Source organism: Talpa europaea (genome assembly GCF_964194135.1).
Source record: "Talpa europaea genome assembly, chromosome: 7".
Lineage (NCBI taxonomy): Eukaryota > Metazoa > Chordata > Mammalia > Eulipotyphla > Talpidae > Talpa > Talpa europaea.
The window spans coordinates 66399190-66417947 of record NC_140074.1 but is presented as its reverse complement, the minus strand read 5'-3'; the positions used below and the strand labels follow the sequence as shown (position 1 = coordinate 66417947).

Below are 18758 nucleotides of genomic sequence, written 5' to 3'. Positions count from 1 at the left end.
TTGACAGGACTGAAAGAGATTGTGTAGCTAAAGAGCTCAGCACACTTTCAGTAAATGTGATGAGTCCGCTTCCCGTGCAGCAGCAAGCAGATCAGTGGCTCGCACCCAGGTTCAAAGGTGGTGAAAGTTAGTGGATATGAAAAGCTTGGTTTTTCATAACATAACTCAAGACAGGCCCCTTTTCTTCTGTGGACCCCTTTGTGCAAAGTTGTGAGGGCCAGTAACACCTTTTAGGACTCATCTTGATCTGAAATGTCAGGCATCTGTGACATGAGCATGCATGTACAGGAAATCCTCACTTCTTATTCTTCAAAGGTTTTTGGAATCTGACACTTTTAGCAAAATGAGATACAACAAAACCAGCTTTCCTATAGGTAAATGGATGTAAACAGAGTTAAATTTTTATAACATATTTCTGGTCATAAAAACATCAGCCTCCTTAATAGAGACACCAAGCACTTCTAATAGTAAACAGTCATTTTTTTTAATTCATGCATATTCTGTCCATTGCAGTTTAGGGTAGTGGGTGGATGGGGCTTGCCCCAGGAGTTCAGGGTCCAGACGGGAACTAACTCTGGACCAGACAGCCCTTCCATCACAAGGCATGTCACTCCCACACCCACTCCGATGGAACAGTGGAGATATGCACGTCTTTGGGATGTAGGTGGAAACTAGTCCCCAGATCAGACCCACACAGACACTTGGAAAGTGCACAAACTCTACACAGACAGTGGCTCCACCCAGGAATGGAATATTCTTTCCCTCATCATGTTATAAGGAAATGCCGATGAGCACAAATTTATTGAAGGGCCTGTTTCTGTCACTTCTGAGCCCACCAACCCCTGGGATATGTGTGTATTTTGAGGTTTCTACTTCTCTTTGCTCAGCTGCTCCCTCTTCTAGGCCGTCATTCAGGATTAATTACCTGCTGTTTCAGTTATTAGTTGCTATACCTAAATTGCTTAAAAAATAATGGTGGTATTATTACTTCCTCTGATGGTTCTGGGGGTTGACTGGACTAAACTGGGCAGTCCTTACTTGGGCAAGCTCATATGTTTGCAGTGAGCTGGTGGCTACGGCCAGAGTCATCTCTGAGGCCTGCTTGTTCACATCCGGCAGATGACTCTGGCTCGGGCTTCATCTGGCTCTCTTGACTGGCATATATGCACGTGGCCTCTCCATGTGGTCTAGGCTTCCTCACAGCATGGAGGTTGTATTCCAAGCGTGAGTGTCCCAAGAGACGTGATGTGGAAGCTGCCAGATCCTAAAGCCCTGGGCCTAGAAATTGAAGCAGTGTAGGGTAAAGAGAATGTCAGGCTTTTCTGCCCTTCTGCCATCAGGAGAGATCATGGATCCTTGTCCTGAATGCATGCCCGATGGCGGGCACCTGGAATAGGGTGTGGGCAGAGGTAGATGGGATTCAGCTGAGCTAAGACTGTGCTTTTAAGGGCGGCATCACGGGGGGACGCCAGCAGCACCAGCCGCAGCAGTAGCAGCATCAGCAGCAGCAGTAGAACCTGAAAGAGAAGCCGAAGCAGAAGCAGAGAACGCCAGAGAGCCCAGATAGAGTGAAGACTTGCTGGGGGCTGGGAGGCCAGCCAGCCTCCCAGCCCCCCAGCCAGCACCCCTGCCTGCCATATGCCTGGTGAACCCCAAATTAAAAAACCTGCAAAACCACTGAGGATTCTGACTCCTCCTTTACCCGGTCTGCATGGGATCGGAAAACCTGCACAGTGCCCGGTCCTGCCCTTACAAGCAGCAATACTTCTTTTGGTCAAACAATCCTAGAACCCAGACTCATGGGAAGGGGACCCCCATGAGTCAAAGAGCTTTAGTGTCATAGCTTAGAGTCACCACACCTGCCTTCTTGCTCCGTTTAAGTATGAGAAGACTTAAGTCAACTATCCTTACCCATTTCTCTCCCCAGTGTGTTCTCACACATGCAGCTGAATTATGCAGTCATTGATTTGTAACAAGTTAATCTCCCATCAGGGTACATGGAGAGTATGTCTTATTTCATTTGCAAAGAAGGGGGGCTCAACTCCTGATTACCAACTCCTGTAACTACCAGGGAAATGCTTGATTGGCGTCTCCTGCTGTGACTGCAAGGGATGCTGATGAATGAGTGGCAGGTGACCCAGGGTTCCTACCCTAAGCTAGAAACTCCTCTTTCTGCCTCTGCAAGCACAGCTCTGATGCCCTCTTCAACCCATCTGTGTGCATCAATCCTAGTCCCTTTTGACCAATTAAATGTGTGACAGTATGGACTCAGGAATCAGTCTCTCTGCAAGGTTAGGCTTCGGTCACTATCCTTCCTTTCCATGCCTCTGTAGGGCCCCAGAACCTGCAAGTACTTCCTGAGCAAAACTATCAACTTACTCTCCTCTGAGCAGTGATTCTAAATGTCTTAAATGGGATTTTACCTTCCTTCCCCATGCAACCCCCTTTCATAAATTTCAGTGAAATTTAGACTTTTCATGGTGAACAATTGAAGTTCTGTCATTACTTTTGCTGTAAGAATAAAACAACAGTAGGTACAGAAGTTAATCCCTGGCAGCGTATCCCATTTCATTTCTTTGGAATTTAATACATGTTTTGGGGACACATACACATTGACTCCTTGGGAAGGGGACACAGAGATGAATCAAATGTCTGAAGGAGTTTATAGTCTGATAATCAAGAAGGCACTTAAATACACACAGGACCAAGAGATGTGGAATGTGTAAAAAGTGAATGGGAGATGAGAGAGATAAAATCTCTGGAGTGGACAAAAAAGTTTCCTGGAATTCAGCGAGAGAAAGAAGTAGGGAAAGGGATTTCAGACCAAAGACATATCATGAGTAAAGGTTTGGTATTAAACGGTGCATTACCGTACGAGTGGGAGCATTGGGGAGAAGGTGGGAAAAGATCCACAGGTTGAAAAGAAAGGTCTTGGATGGTCAGGTTAAGAAGTTGAAGCTTCCACCAGAGGTAGAAGGAGTTTGAGTGAAGGGGTTGAATAAGCAGTGATATGCTAGAAGACTGAGAGAGGAGGTGGTGAAAAGGTGAAATTGGAGCTGGAAGACTAGTCCAGAGGCTGGACTCACAGGGATATTTAGTCTATACCAGGTAGACAGCAGTGGGACCATGGAAAGAAGGTGGTTTGGAGACATGTTGTAAGATAGAGGCAGGAGCCCTGGTTGATCTCCAGTTTCTGACTGGAGGTGCAAAAATTGATGGAGGTGCTGTTTACTGACATGGGAGACATTAGTAATTTGGGGAAGAACAGCATCACACACACACACACTTTATCATTTATAAATTGGATTGTTTCAGTATTCCATGTGAACACTACTTCACCTAATATTGACTGAGTGATTACCTGAGTGTCGTGTTATGCTCTTAAAGGGAGTCAGGAGTAGAAAGGTAATCAGTTTTGTTTCTAGAAGGCCTTTCACTTCCTCAATTGCTATGAGTTGGGGAGTCACAAGAAACAAGCTTATTTGTACCATGGATACAGCAAAATCCAGTCAGCTGTGAGTGAGGACATATTTAGGGGTGCAGACTTTTGCTCTACTACATCTCAACAACAAAAACAAAATGGCAGCCCTGAGTATAATTTAGGATAAAAATTAATTACTGAAAGCATAGAATAAGAAACTTATTTCTTGGACTCAATGAAGTCTATATAGTATATTTTTAGTCATATAGACCAAAATCATCTATCAGGGTGCAAAAGAAATCACTGCATACCTCTCTGGATTCTTCTAGGCTATCAAATAATCAGAAAAGCATCAGGCAGATTGATAAAAGAAAAAAGTAAAAAGCAGATTAAATAATAACATGTATGTCTGTATACCTGGTAATGACCCAGTATGACTAAGTAATTCATGTGGCTTCAGATGCCATTTTAAATAGCTAAGACAGAAGGTCTTTGGAAAAGGAGAAACTTCAGTCAGGGAGGTTAGCAGGGAAGTCACAGTAGACAAAGATATGCAGATTGAAGTTCTGCCTTCTCTACTGGGAAGAGATGAGAATAAGTCTTCCAGGTCCATGCCCTTACAGGAGTTTACATGCCAATATTTTTCTTCGAAAGCATTTTTGAATAAAATTTTACCCTAAATTTTCTCTACACAGCCCATGGAGCCCGATCCCACCACCAACCTTTTGCTGAGAAAACCTATTTGGGGTGGCAGACTTTTGCTGCCCTACACATCTCTGGAGCAATAGCAACAGAGTGTTTCTGCCCCAAGTATAATTTCTAGGGTAAAAAATAGTCATTGAAAATATAGAATAAAGGCTCAGTGATAGTCTATATAGATTGTCCCAAACACATTAATCAAACACAGTTTTTATTTAAAATATAAGATTTCTAAGATATCAATATTCTTAGTGCTGGAAGGGCCCCATCCTTTGTATTCCTGCACTCCCCGTGTATATTACTTCACAGTATTTGAATCATAGTCATTGTAATTGTGTGTATGTGTTCAACATTTAATTGAGTCCTTTGAAGTTAGTAACTGGGTCTTGTTCATCTTCTTAACATCTACATGATGAGTGGTATGGAGTATGAAGTTGGGTGAATGTTTATTGAACTTAAACCAACAGAAGTATAACTTGTGTCCTTATTTTACAGATAGAGAAATTGAGGCTTAAAGAAAAGATTAACTTAGGCAAGTTCAAATAAGAAAGTAACAGCAGAGTCAGGAATAAATCCTAGTTTATTTTGATTGCTTAACATTTTTGTGGCTGTTCTCTCCTCCTGCCCAGCTTGGTTTGCTAGCTAATTAGCCAGAAGTTGGAAGCATTTACCAGTAGTGGAAATGCAAACCTTCTTTGTTATGAAAACCAATGGCCGTGCAAATGTAGCCCTTAGCTCTGGTATTAAGTACAGGATTTGTTTCTTTAAGTCCCTTCACTTAACTCTAAAGCCAGGAGTCAACAATGCCTCCAGTGTAAGGTTTCATTTTCCTCCGAGAACACACACAGACACAGACAAACACACACAGGCACACACACACACACACAAACACATAGGCAAAGGATCCAAGCAGAACAGCTGAAAAGGATGTTTTGGGTGAAATCTTGGCATTCATTGTTCCTATGTGACCCGGGAAAGTCGAGGGTGCCAGGATTGAGACACACTTCAAGTCCCTGCTCCTTTACGTACCTGTGACTGAGGAGACAACACCCATCTCTAAGGGTGATTTGGAGACATCAATGGAAGAATAGTTGTTTCATCACAGACTTGGTCTGTCACATTGGAGCAGCCAGCTAGCCTTTTGGGCCACTGTATCTGCATCTGTAAAATGGATTAAATTAGATGGTTTACAGAGCCCCTTGAAGCTGGAACATGCTATGATTGTCCTCCCTTGAGATCTAATTGGACTTGGGACGGAGTGTTGCAAGGGCTGAAGCGTAAGGGAAGAGCGGCCCCGCACTGACACAATGCTGGCTTCTGCTGTCTTGCAAGGGCTCCCTGTTTGATGTAGGCCTTTTATCAGGGTGTGTTTGTGCTCCATCCAGGGTTTGCCTGGCCATTGCACCAGTCCCCATTCTGTTCCTCAGGGTTTGGGAATGAGCCAGTGGCTGTGGAGACTCACAGGCAGGATTTCTTCCCAAGAACTGCTTGGATGGTGAAACTCCCCAAGTCCAGAGAGATTTCCTGTTTTGTTTTCTACAAACTCAAGTGACTATTGATTACAAAAACCACACATTCACACACACACACACACACACACACACACGTGAAAACAAAAACGCATCCACAAACAAAACAGGATGTTCTCTCTCCTCCTCTTGCTGGAGTCCAGGGCAATCTCTTACCATCTGTGTCACTTTCACCCACAGCCCAGGATTTCACCATTACCGTCATTAAGCCCCTAGTGCTGGCTGGAGATGTTAACGGAATCTTCAGCCAGGAGCAGTTGTGCACGCTAATTTCAGTAAGAGAGAGCTTGCAAATGGGGGTAGAAAAAGGTCTATCAGTCAGTATGACCTCATGCCTTCCCATCTGGTTTTTGTCCTCGTGAGAGTGCCCCCTCTGGTGCTGGTAGGAGAACAGACATTTGTTCCCTGAGCAGGTTGACAGGTAGTAGGAATGGTGTGATTACTGTGTACCAGACCTTGACCCATGTGCCTTCTCTGCAAACATTGAGTGGGATATAATACAAGAAAAAAAGTTGTTTATCTGAAATTCAGTTGTGCTAAGCATCCTGTATTTTTATTTACTGAATCTGGCAGCCCCACATGGGCTTAGCCTCACTGTCCTGTAAGATTAGACAGAAACAGTTTTTACTTGGGAGTCACAGAAACTGTTGGGTTTCTGCTACCCCCATTACTTGCTGTGTGGCCTTGGGAAGATTGCTTCACTGCTCTGATTTCTAGTTCTCTCACCAGTGAGTGAGAATTATAATATCTCTATTTCAGGACTTCCATGAAGATTGCATATTTTAATGCCCTTAAATCACTTATACTGTATAACTGGACACTTCATGAGCATTAGCTTTTTATTATAACTAAAAAAAATAATTCTTGGGCCTCCACTGGTGGTGCAGGCGGTTGAGCCTCTGCAGCACCGGTTCAATCCCGGCCGGCCAGTGAGGGTCCGACATGGTGCTGCAGACTTCTCCTGTCTTGCCCACTGCTCCCCTCAGCAGTGTATTTCATCATTTTGCCTGCTCTGCTCCCTGCTCTGTCTCTGGTGAATCCTCTCACCCTCCCGCGCATCTGGTCTGTACCCTGGTTCTTGTATAAATAAATAAATCTTTAAAAAATGATTACATAAAAAAATAATTCTTAAGGCCATTACTTTTAATTCAGGAGAAATTAGATCATTTGTTCCTCCCCTGGAGAAAAAATAATTCTCAGCAGATCCCGGGAGAAATGTGATGGAGGTTTACACAATAGCATTCTTTACATCCCCCCACCCATGCCTCTAACTAACCCCTCATTTCTCCCTCCCTCCACCTATCCTCAGAGCCCTTAGGATGTTTATTGATGTCCACTGGTGTTTGAATATGATTTACATGATCAAATTGTCTACCACATAAATGTCCAGTATTTGCTTTTATCATTCTGACTTTATTACACATAGTTTTCTCAAATTCCTTCCTTTTTGTTGAAAGTGGTTGTGTTTCATCCTGTTTTACGGCAATCTAATACTCCATGGTGTGTATATACCACATCTTCCAGATCCAGTTGTCTGTTGATGGTCATTTAAGCAGCTTCCATGGCCTAGCTGTTGAAATAGTGCTGCTATGGACATTGAGGAACACATGGGTTTTTTGTTGTTGACAGTTTCATATCCTGTGAATATATGCCCAAGAGTGGGATTGCCAGGTCATATGGTATTTCCATTTCTCATATATAAGTTAAATCCAGTTTGCTTTTCATAAAGGTTAGACCAGTTCACCTTCCCACCAGAAGTGTAATAGGGTTCTTTTTTCTCCACATCTTCTCCAACACTTGTTATTGGGGATCTCCTTAATTTGCTAAGCTCACAGGTATGAGATGGTATGTCATTGTAGTTTTAATCTGCATCTCTTACTAGAAATGATGAAATGATGATGAACATTTTTTCACATGTCTTTTGGCTTTCTGGATATCCATTGTTTGTTCCCATCTGCTGCCCATTTATTGTTTTTTTTTTGTTTTTTTAAACTGTATGGGATTTATATATCTGAGCTATTAATCTCTTATCAGTTATGTATTGTATAAATATTTTCTGCCATTCAGTAGGGTGTTTATTTTACCATCTAGTGTTTTCTTTTGCTATGTAGCAGCCTTTGAACTTGAGGTAATGTCAATTGTTTATTTTTGTTTTTAATTTCCTTGCCATTGGGGTTGGGTCACCAAATCAATATATTTATTGTTGACATTATGGGACATATTGCCAATGTTTTCTTCTATGTATTTTACTGTTGCAGGTCTTCTATCTAAATCTTCAACCCATTGGGAGTTTATTTTTGTGTATGATGTTTGCAGTTAATCCAACTTCATTCTTTTATGTGTAACATTACACTTTTTCTCACACCATTTATTTATTTTTTTAAAGATTAACTTATTTATTTATACAAGCACTGGGTACAGTCAGAAGTGCAGGAGGGTGAGAGAATTCACCAGAGCCAGAGCGGAGAGCAGAACAGGCAGACTGACGAAGTACACTGCTGAGGGGAGCAGCGGGTGGCAGGATAGGTCTGTGCGCCATGTGGGACCCAGCCCGGTGGCAGGGATTGAACCGGCACTGCAGAGGCTGCAGGCAGCTTCACAACCCAGCGCTCAACTGCTGTGCCACCAGGGAGGGCCTTTCACACCATTTATTAAAGAGAATGTCTTTTCCCCATTTTATGGTCATAGGTGCTCTACCTTAGTTGAGGTGCTGTTGTATATGTGGTTTTATTTCTGTTCCATTGGCCCATTTACCTGTTTTTGTGCCAATAACATATTGTTTCTAATACTATTGCTTTGTATTCAAGTTTGAAGTCAGGTAAGGCAATAACCCCCATTTGTCTTCCTTTGTCTCAAGGTTGCTTTTTTTTTTATATATATATATTTTTTTTTTTATGGAGGCATTTTTATTTAATTATTTATTTGTTTGTTTGTTTGTTTATACAAGCACTGGGTACAGTCAGAAGTGCGGGAGGGTGAGAGAATTCACCAGAGCCAGAGCAGGGAGCAGAGCAGGCAGAAGGACCGAAGTACACTGCTGAGGGGAGCAGCGGGCGGCAGGAGAGGTCTGCGCGCCATGTGGGACCCTCCTCAGGTGGCCGGGGAGTAGCCGGGGATCGAACCGGCGCCGCAGAGGCTGCGGGCAGCTTCGCAACCCAGCGTTCAACCGCTGCGCCACCAGGGAGGCCCTCAAGGTTGCTTTTGCAGTTCGAGGCCCTTTGTGGTTACATATATATATATATATATATATATATATATATATATACATATTTTTTTTCATTTAGTTTTTTTTTTTTAAATTTTGATGGGGGATTGTGTTAAGTTAAGTTTGTATATCATTTAATGCAGGGTAGTCATTTTGATCATATTGTTATCCCCATCCATCATCGTGGGCTTTCCTTTTATCTCCTTATGTCATTATCTAGGTCCTTTTGATGAGAAATATATTCTAGTAACATCTTGTAGTTCTCATCGTTCTGTCTTTTACCTTCTTTGTTAGGTTGATTCTGAGATATTAAATTCTTTTTGAGGCAGTTATAAATAGTTATTTTCCTAGTTTCTTTTGCTTCTTGTTGGTTATTAATGTATAAAATGGCTATGGGTTTTTGTATATTGATTGCGTGACCCAGCACTATGTTGTATTCACTTATTGTTTCTAATAACTTTTAAATTAGGTCTTTAGGATTTGTACATATAATATACTGTCTGCAAATAGTGATAGTTTCACTCCTTTTTTTACTTAGATTTTCCTTTATTTCCTTGTTTGTTATCTCTGGCCAAGACCTCTAGTACTAAGTTAAAAGGCAGTGCTGACAATGGCATCCTTGTCTTGTTCCTGATCTTATGGGGGCTGATTTCACTTTTTCACCCATTGAGTATTATATTGGCTGTTGGTTTGTAATATATGGCCTTTATTATATTGAGGTGGGTCCCTTCTATTCTCATCTTGTTTAGAGTTTTTAACATAAGTGTGTGCTGAATCTTATCAAATGTTTTCTCCTTGTCTATTGAGATTATTATATGATTTACATCCTTAGTTTTGTTGATTTATGAAATAATTCATTAATTGATTTATGGATATTAAACCATCCTGACATCCCTGGGATAAAACCCACTTTATCCTTGTATGAAATCCTTGTGATATACTGCTGCTAATATTTTGTTGAAAATGTTTGCATTGATGCACATCAGGGGAATATTGGTCTATAATTTTCTTGAGCTGTCTTTGGTTTCAGTATTAGGGTAATGTTGGCATTTTAAAATTTATTAGGGAGTATTCCCTCTTGTGCTTTTAAAAACAATTTGTGCAAGATGGGCATTAATTCTTCTTTCAATTTCTGGGCTTTTGTTTTTGGATGTTTTTTTAATTACTGTTTCAATCAGTTTGTTCAATTCATCTGTTTCTTCCTGAGTTAGTCTTATTAGACTATATTGACCTTACACTTACCATTTCTTCAAGGTTATCACATTTATTGGAATATAGTTGCTCATAGTAAACACTTACAAACTTTTTTTTTATGTCTGTGCTATACATAGTGATTTATTCTCCTTTGTGATTCCATTTATTAACATTTTCTCTCTCATTTGTCTAGCTAAAGGGTTTTTTTTATTTATCATCTTGAAGAATTAGCTCTTTGTTACAATGAATTTTGTATAGTTTTGTAAATCTCTATTTCATTTATTGATGCTCTTATTTTTATTTCCTTCTATTAATTTTGGGTCTTCTTTGTTCTTCTTTTTCAAAGTCGCTTGTTTCTTAATGTGTGCCTGGATTGTACTTATCTGCCCGTGTAAGACTTCTTTTGCTGTATCCCCTAGCTTCTAGAAGTTTGTGTAATTTTGGTTAGTCCAAGGTATTTTTCTAAATTTCTTCTTTCATTTCCTCTTTTATCCAGTTGTTACTTAGCAGCACATTGTTTAGTATCCATACATTTGTAGTTTTTACTTTTTTTCAATACTTTTTACTTTTTTTTTTGTGGGACCCTTGCCAGTGGCCAGGGAATGAACCGACGCTGCAGAGACTGCGGGCAGCCTCGCAGCCTAGCACTCAACCGCTCCACCACCAGGGGAGGCCCATTTTTTCAATATTTGACATCTAATTTTATGGCATTATGGTCAAATGAAGTACTGTAAAATTTTGATCTTTATAGTTTTATTGAAAATTGACTTCACAGTAGCATACTTTTTTTTTTAAAGATTTATTTATTTATTTATACAAGCACTGGGTACAGTCAGAAGCGCAGGAGGGTGAGCAAATTCACCAGATACAGAGTGGGGAACAGAACAGGCAGACTGACGAAGTACACTGCTGAGGGGAGCAGCGGGCATGGCAGGAGAGGTCTGTGCACCATGTGGGACCCTTGCTGGTGGCCAGGGATTGAACCAGTACTGCAGAGGCTGCAGGCAGCTTCGCAACCCAGCGCTCAACGGCTGTGCCACCGGGGATGCCCCCAGATAGCATTCTTGATACACATCTTTTCCTTCCATGTCTGTGTTGTCTAGTTAAGGAGAAAGACAACAGACCCACTTTTTTTTTTTCCAAAGATTTATTTATATATGCGTACAAGAGCCAGAGATGCGGATGGGGGTGTGTGTGTGTGAGAGGATTCACCAGAGATAGTGTGGGGCACAGAACAGGCAGACTGATGAAATACACTGCTGAGGGGAGCAGCAGGCGAGACAAGAGAGGTCTGCCTCACCATGTGGGTTGCTTCCTGGCCAGCTGGGGATCGAACTTGTGCTGCAGAGGCTGCAGTCTGCTTCATAGTGTGGTGCTTAACCCCTTGAACCACCCGGGAGGCCCAACAGACCCATTTTATACATTTTCACAAATAGAACATAGTGAAAGTGATGGCTGTATAATCAGATGACCTTGGCTACAGAAACACATCAAGTTTTTTTTTTTTTTTTACAAATAAGCAAAATAGAAAGAAAGGAAATGCATAAAGTGTATCGAAGTAGTATGAGAGTCCAACATTCCCTGAATCCCTAAGTTTTATAAAGCACTGTCAAACATTCTGAATCCCTAATTCTGTGAAATTGAGTGTAAATGGAGTAACTAAAGCTTGACGTTCATTTGATCTGGAGCCTTATGATCAGTTTTTCAGTGCCTGCTCACTGGTTCAGTAAATAGTCTGCCCCATAAGAATTCTCCTGTGAGTAGGATATAACCCATGCCCTTGGGATCAGAGTCTTTTGGGTGAGACAGACAAGAAGTGTGATGATCAATATGGTCTACTGTGTTAAGGTGTCCAGAAGAGGAGGTATGATCCAGGCTTAAGAAATTTGAGTTAGGATTCCCAGACAAAGAATGTTTCATTTAAGAATGAAGTGGGGTGTATGTGTGTTTGTGTGTGCGTGTATAAGGAAGTATGTTGCAGCAGAGCAACAAAATGTGTTTTAAACAACAATGAAGCACATTGCAGCAAAAGAGAAACGCTGATTGTAATTGAGATCAAGAATCAATAAGTTCTCAGATCAAATCTAGCCTACAGCCTATCTTTGTAAGTAAAGTTTTGTTGGGACCCAATCATGCCTATTTGTATCGTTAATATTGCTTTCATGCTACAAAGGCAGGTTAAGGAATTGTGTAGTGACTGCCTGCCTACAAAGCCTGAAATATTTACTCTCTGTGCCTTTACAGAAATACTTTGCTCTCTTCTGATTTAGAGCATACCTTTCATATGCAGGGATTCACTGTTAGTGGAAATGTTAATGGTTACATGAGTTTGGATGACAGTATGCAAAGGAAAGTCAGAGGAGGAGTAGATGAGACAGGGGAGGTGGTCAGACTCCAGAGTAGGGAGCGAAGACTCTCCTGAGGCTGTGGAGAGCCTCTGAAGGTCTTTAAGCAGGGTGGTGAGATGGTTAGATTTCTGCAAGATATACAGAAATTTTTAGGATAATAGGGTGTGGAGCCAGTCTACCCTTGATTATATCCCAGCTCCATCACTTACTAGCTATAAACTCAAGCAAGTTACTTGCCTTCTTTGTGACTTCTGCTTTTCTAATTTGTAGAGTAGGAAATGATAATTATTTATAATAATATCTATTTTATTGGGTTGTGAAGATGAAATAATTGCATATAGGTAGAGTGGATGCTGTTGCCATCCAATCTCATTGATTGTTCTGGCTTGCTACACAGAGGACATTTCAGAATGGGAGAATTTAATGGTAGAGTGCTAGGGATTTCAGCACCACCTGTGCTAAGGAGGGCTCTTCAGAACTTTTGGTCAGCTGCCATTATGACTACTGGCACTTTGATTCTCAACCTCTTCACCCTTGTCATTATTGTCTCTTCTGTCCTCCTTTATTCCAGGCCTTCAAGAGTGCACTGATGAGCTCCTACTGGTGCTCAGGGAAAGGGGACGTTATTGATGACTGGTGCAGGTGTGACCTCAGCGCCTTTGATGCCAGTGGGCTTCCCAACTGCAGTCCCCTCCCGCAGCCGGTGTACGTATGTATGGCCCTCTTCCTTTGGCCATCCCTTTTCATGATACTTCTCTTCCCAGCCCAGGACATTTCTGGCCTCTGTTCCCCTGGTCCATAAGCAGAACCCTGAAATCTTGGGTCCTCCTTCTTCTTTGAGAAAGCAGGGAACTTTGGCAGGACAGAAATGTATGTCAGGTTAAACACTGATATTGCAGTGTGTGCTGTTTAATGATGCCACTTGGTCTATCATTTCTTCCTTCCCTTACCCATTCTGCAAAGGTTTACCGGGCACTAACTAACAATTGTCCACTGGGGCAGAGAAGGGGTGGAACCTTTTCTCTTTTTATTCATTCATTGCATTCATTCATTCATCAGATAATTCTTGATGCCTGATATGTGTTGGACTATGGCGGTGTGGGGAGGGCTCATCAGTTGTTCAACAAGATAGGGAAAATCTGCACTTCAGTAGCTGGCAATTGGAAGGAAAGACATAAAATAAACACAGGAAAATACAATGCCATTAAAAATTTAAATAATGAAAATATGAAACAGAGGTGCTAATAGAAAGAATGCTATGGGAATGCTGTAGTTAGAGGAGTGTAGAAGATAGTTAGGGCAAACTCCATGAAGAGGCCCAAACTAGAATAAGTATCAGCCGGGCAATGAGTTGCAGCTATCATATTCCAGAAAAAGAACAGTGTATGTGCAAGCTCTGATGTTGGAGAGTCAGCATTGGATGAAGTAGAGAAAGGTCTCCTTGATTATAGGAATGTGATTAATGTAGGGTGAGAACTGAACAGGAGCAAATACTGAGGAACTGGAATCCATTAATATCCTTCTTGGGATGAGAAGAATCCCATGGAAGGATGGTCCTTAAGAGAGTGTGGTATATTGGGCCTCCCTGGTGGTGCAGGGGTTAAGTCTTATCTATGTCAAGCTATCACCAGCCACTGTGGCCTGAGTTCAATCCCCGCCAGGGAGCTAACCCACATAGTGCAGCAGACCTCTCCTGTCTTGCCTGATGCTCCCCTCAGCAGTGTTTCAGTAGATCTGCCATTTCTGCTCCCCACTGTTTCTGGTGAATCACCCCCAAGTCTCTGGCCTATACCCCAGTTCTTGTATCCATAAATAAATAAAATAAAGCTTTTTTGAAAAGAGAGAATGTAATATAGTGGAAAGACAAGAACTTGGGCAGGGGCAGGCAAAGTTGCCATTATGCTTCTGTCCTTCTGTGATCTTGTGCAAATCATTCCTTTTTCTGGACTGTACTTATCTGTGAAATGATGGGACCAAACTTGACCATTCTTTAGGACCCTGCCAATTCTAATCTTCAAGCGTTCTGTTATTTTTGGCTTTATAAAATATTTCCCCAGATTTTGCCCTTTGTAAGGGAGTATTGATTTCTAGCTATTAAGGAGTTGACTGATGTGTAGGGAGATTGAAGGGAATGGTAGAAAGGTTGAACACTATGAGGTTTGCAGGTGTTGTCGATAATTTAATCTACAACCAAGAATCATTGAGAATATAGTCAAAGTACATGGGAGGCTAGTCAGCTTTCTGCAAGCACATATTATGTGATTGGATTAATCTGCTGGATCCCATGTTGATCCTGAACCATAATTCTTCTTATTCTCGTTTTATGGACAAGGAAACAAAGGCCAAAAAAGGTGAAATAAATTGCCTAAGTTCATAAAAGGGGTTGGTGGTGAGTTGAATCAGGATCTGCGGTCAGGTTGAATCCTGTACTTTTAATCTTGTTACATGCGAACTCTTTGGGGGCCACACTACTGACTGGAAAACAAACTGTCATCTCCTGTAGGCTTCGACTCTCTCCAACAGTGGAGCCCTCCAGCACCGTGGTCTCCTTGGAGTGGGTGGATGTTCAGCCAGCTATTGGGACCAAAGTCTCGGACTATATTCTGCAGCACAAGAAAGTAGATGAATACACAGATACGGACCTTTACACAGGTAAGTGGGAAATCCATGGCTTTCTATTTTGTTAGGATAGTGTGATAATGGCAAACTGGAATGTTCTAATCTTATGTAATAGATACAGGATATTCAGTTTATTTCTTCTTGAGTGAGTTTTGGTAGCTTGTGTGTTTCAAGGAGTTTGTCCATTTCATGTATGTTAGATAATTTACCAGCAAAAATAAAAATGTAATATTCTGTCATGATATTCTGTTGTTCTAGAATTTATAGTGATAAAACTCTCATTTTTAATATTGGCAGTTTGTGATATCTCTTTTTTTCTGATGAATCTTGATGAATCTAGAGTTTTGAAATGTATTTATTTTTGTTAAGAAACGGCTTTTGTTTTTTGGTTTCACCTAGCTGTCAAGTTCATTGGTTTCTGTCCTGATTTTGTTATTTCCTTTTTTTTTTTTTTTTTTTTTTGCTTACTTTGGGTTTATTTGTGCCTCTTTACTGCATACTTAAGGTGGTAGCTGAAGTTACTGATTTAAGATTTTTCTGGTAATATTTGCATATCCCCAACTACTGTTTTCATGGCTTACCATTGATTTTGATAAGTTGTGTTTACATTTTGGCCAAAATACTTTGTAATTTCCCTCTTGTTTCCTCCTTTGACCCATGGATTATTTAGAAGAGTGTTCTTTAGGCTCTAATTATTTGTTTTTTTTTTCAGATACCTTCTTATTATTGATTTTTAATTTGATTTCACTCTATCAGAGAACATACTTTTTTGACTGTAATTATTTTAAATTTGTCAAGTCTGGTTTTATGCCCCATAGTATCATCTGTGGTCACTGTCCACTTGAAAAAAGAATGTGTGTTCTTCTATTATGGATGGGAAGTTCTAGAAATACCAATTAAAGCAAATGTTTTGTGTTTATTATCAAGTATACTAAATTTTTATTTTCTATCTTGTATCAATAACTGAGAGTGGTATTGAAATACCTGACTATTAATGAATTTGTCCAGTTCTTCTTGTAGTTCAATCAGTGTTTATGTATTCTGATGCTCTGTTATTAAATGCATAAACATTTAGAATTGTAATATACTCTTGATGAATTATCTCTTTATCGAAATGGTTATTTCTATGCTTGTGATATTTTTCATTCTTAGATCTACTCAGTCTGAAAATAGTATAACTACACAGATTTTCTTATATTAATGCTAGAATAGTGTACTGTTTTCCATTCTTTCACTTTTATACTATTTGTGCTTTCGAAGTCATCCCGTACTAATGAGTGTTTCTTCTGACTCCATCCCATTGACCTTGACATCAAGGGCATGACTGTTTGAACATCCTTGTTTGCTGGTTCAGCTTTAAAGGATTGATTTCTCTCTTCACTATGGGTTGCACTGGCATGCTTCTTTGCATGCCAGGTAATTTTTCATTGAATGCCGCCCTGTAACATAACGTGTAAATACTGTTATACCACTTTGTATATGGTATAGGAACCTTATTGATGATATCCTTTTATTTATCTCTTCTAAACTTTTATGCTGTATTGTCATACTTTTTTCTAATATATATATATAAATCACACAAGTCATTGTTATTTTTCCTTAAATAATAAATTATCTATAAAAGATATTTAAATAAGAAATAATTTTATGTAATTACTCATGGAGTTACTAATTTTGGTGTACTTCATTCCTTCACATACATCTACATTTTTATCTGGTTTCATTGTCCCTCTGCCTGAAAATATATTTTACTGTTTCTTATATTTTATGTCTGTTGGTAATGAATTCGTTTTGCTTTTGTAAGCTATCACTGCTGGGTATAGAGTTCTAAATTTAGAGATCATTCTTTTAATAATTTAAAAATGCTATTCCTTGGTCATCTTTTTGGATTGCTTCCCAAGAGAAATCTGCCTTTATTCCTAGATTTGTTCTCTGTATAGACATGCCATTCCCCCCCTTTTTTTTTCCTTAAAGATTTATTTATTTATTTATACAAGCACTGGGTACAGTCAGAAGCACGGGAAGGTGAGAGAATTCACCAGTGCCAGCGCTGGGAACAGAACAGGCAGACTGACAAAGTACACTACTGAGGGGAGCAGTGGGCGGCGGGAGAGGTCTGCATGCCATGTGGGACCCTTGCCTGTGGCCGGGGATCGAACCGGCGCTGCAGAAGCTGCGGGTAGCTTCGCAGCTCAGCGCTCAACTGCTGTGCCACCAGGGGAGGCCCATTTACTGGTTTTCAATATTTTCATTACTTATTGTACTTGAGGTTTATTGTACTTATTAATTCTGTGAATTTATAGTTGCATTGCATTTGAAATTCTGGAGTCATTATTTACATTTTTTCTCTTTTTTAAAAAGATTTTTTAAATTTATACAAGAACTGGGGTACAGTCAGAGGCATGGGAGGGTGAGAGAATTCACCAGAAACAGAATGGGGAGTAGAACAGGCAGATGGACCAAGGACACTGCTGAGGGGAGCAGCGGGCGAGACAGGAGAAGTCTGCTCACCATGTGGGTATCTCCCTGGCTTGTCGGGAATTGAACCTAGGTGCAGAGGCTGTGGACAGCTTCACAGCGCTGCGCTCAACCAACTGCGCCACCGGGGAGGCCCCTTTTTTCTCTTTTCCCATTCTCTTCTTTGATGACTCCAGTGACATATGCATATGGTCACTTAGCCTTTGGCTCACTGCTGCTGTTTAAAAATTCTTTGTGTTTCTACATTTCTGCAAAGTCTAACCTATATTGTTAATCCCATCCAGTGAATTTTTTATTTTGGGACATTGTAATTTTTGTTTTTATAAATTCAGTTTGTATTTTGCTAACATGTTCCATGCCATAACTTTTCAACATATGGAATAGAGTTTTAGTAGTGATTTTAATGTCCGTGTTCACTAATTCTAAACTTTGTATCAGTCCTGGGTCAGTTTAAATGGATTGTTTTCTCTCCTCATTATGGTTGTATTTCTATACTTCTTTACATGCCAGGTACTTTTTTATTGAATGCCAGACATTGTGATTTTTGCCTTCTTGGGTGCTGGATATTTTTGTATTCCTTTAAATATTTTTGACCTCTATTCTGCAGCACAGTTTCTTGGATGCAGTTGGATTCTTTTAAAACTTGTTAGGTGGAACTAGAGCAATGTTTAGTCTAGGTCTGATTATTCTTTACTGCTGAGGCAAGACCCTTCCATATGTGCTACACAATGATCCATGAATTGTGAAATGGTGAGATTTGCCAGTATGGCTGGTAGGAACAAGCACTGTGTTTGTGCCTGCATGAGCACTGGCACTGTTCCATTTAATCCTCTTGGATTGGTGGGTTCCTTAATATACTATTAAAGTGTGCCCCAGAAATTGCTTTCATTCTCCCTCTGACCAGCTTACTGCTCTCCATTACTCTGTCCTATAAACTCTATAGTAAGATCGGTCTCCCTAGTTTTGGAATGCTGTCTTTTCATTTAAGGTCTCACATAATTTGGTCTCTGTAGTTTAGGATCTCTGTCCTTTTTTACCTGATTTCTACTTGCTTAAAAACTTGGTCTATGTACTTGTCTTTTTTTATTATTATTAGTGTTTCAGGCATTAAGGTAAACACATCTAATCCATTCATGTCTACATTTATTTTTTTTTTAACGATTGATTTATTTATGCATACAAGAACTGGGGCACAGGCCAGAGGTGGGGGGGCAGTGAGAAGATTCACCAGAGACAGAGTGGGGAACAGAACAGGCGGACTGACC

The 18758-nt window shown here is 40.5% G+C and overlaps 1 protein-coding gene across 5 annotated transcripts in view; it reads left to right on the top strand.

Moving 5' to 3' along the window:
• Positions 1 to 18758, top strand: part of ASTN2 (astrotactin 2) — a gene marked incomplete at both ends in the record, with an annotated part of 818546 nt that overhangs the window by 663042 nt on the left and 136746 nt on the right. For all 5 annotated transcript variants that reach the window (XM_084237291.1, XM_084237290.1, XM_084237288.1 and 2 more), the window contains 2 exons: positions 12968 to 13101; positions 14900 to 15048. In XM_084237291.1, the coding sequence (XP_084093417.1) occupies positions 12968 to 13101; positions 14900 to 15048 (283 nt within the window). The remainder of the gene's footprint in view (positions 1 to 12967; positions 13102 to 14899; positions 15049 to 18758) is intronic.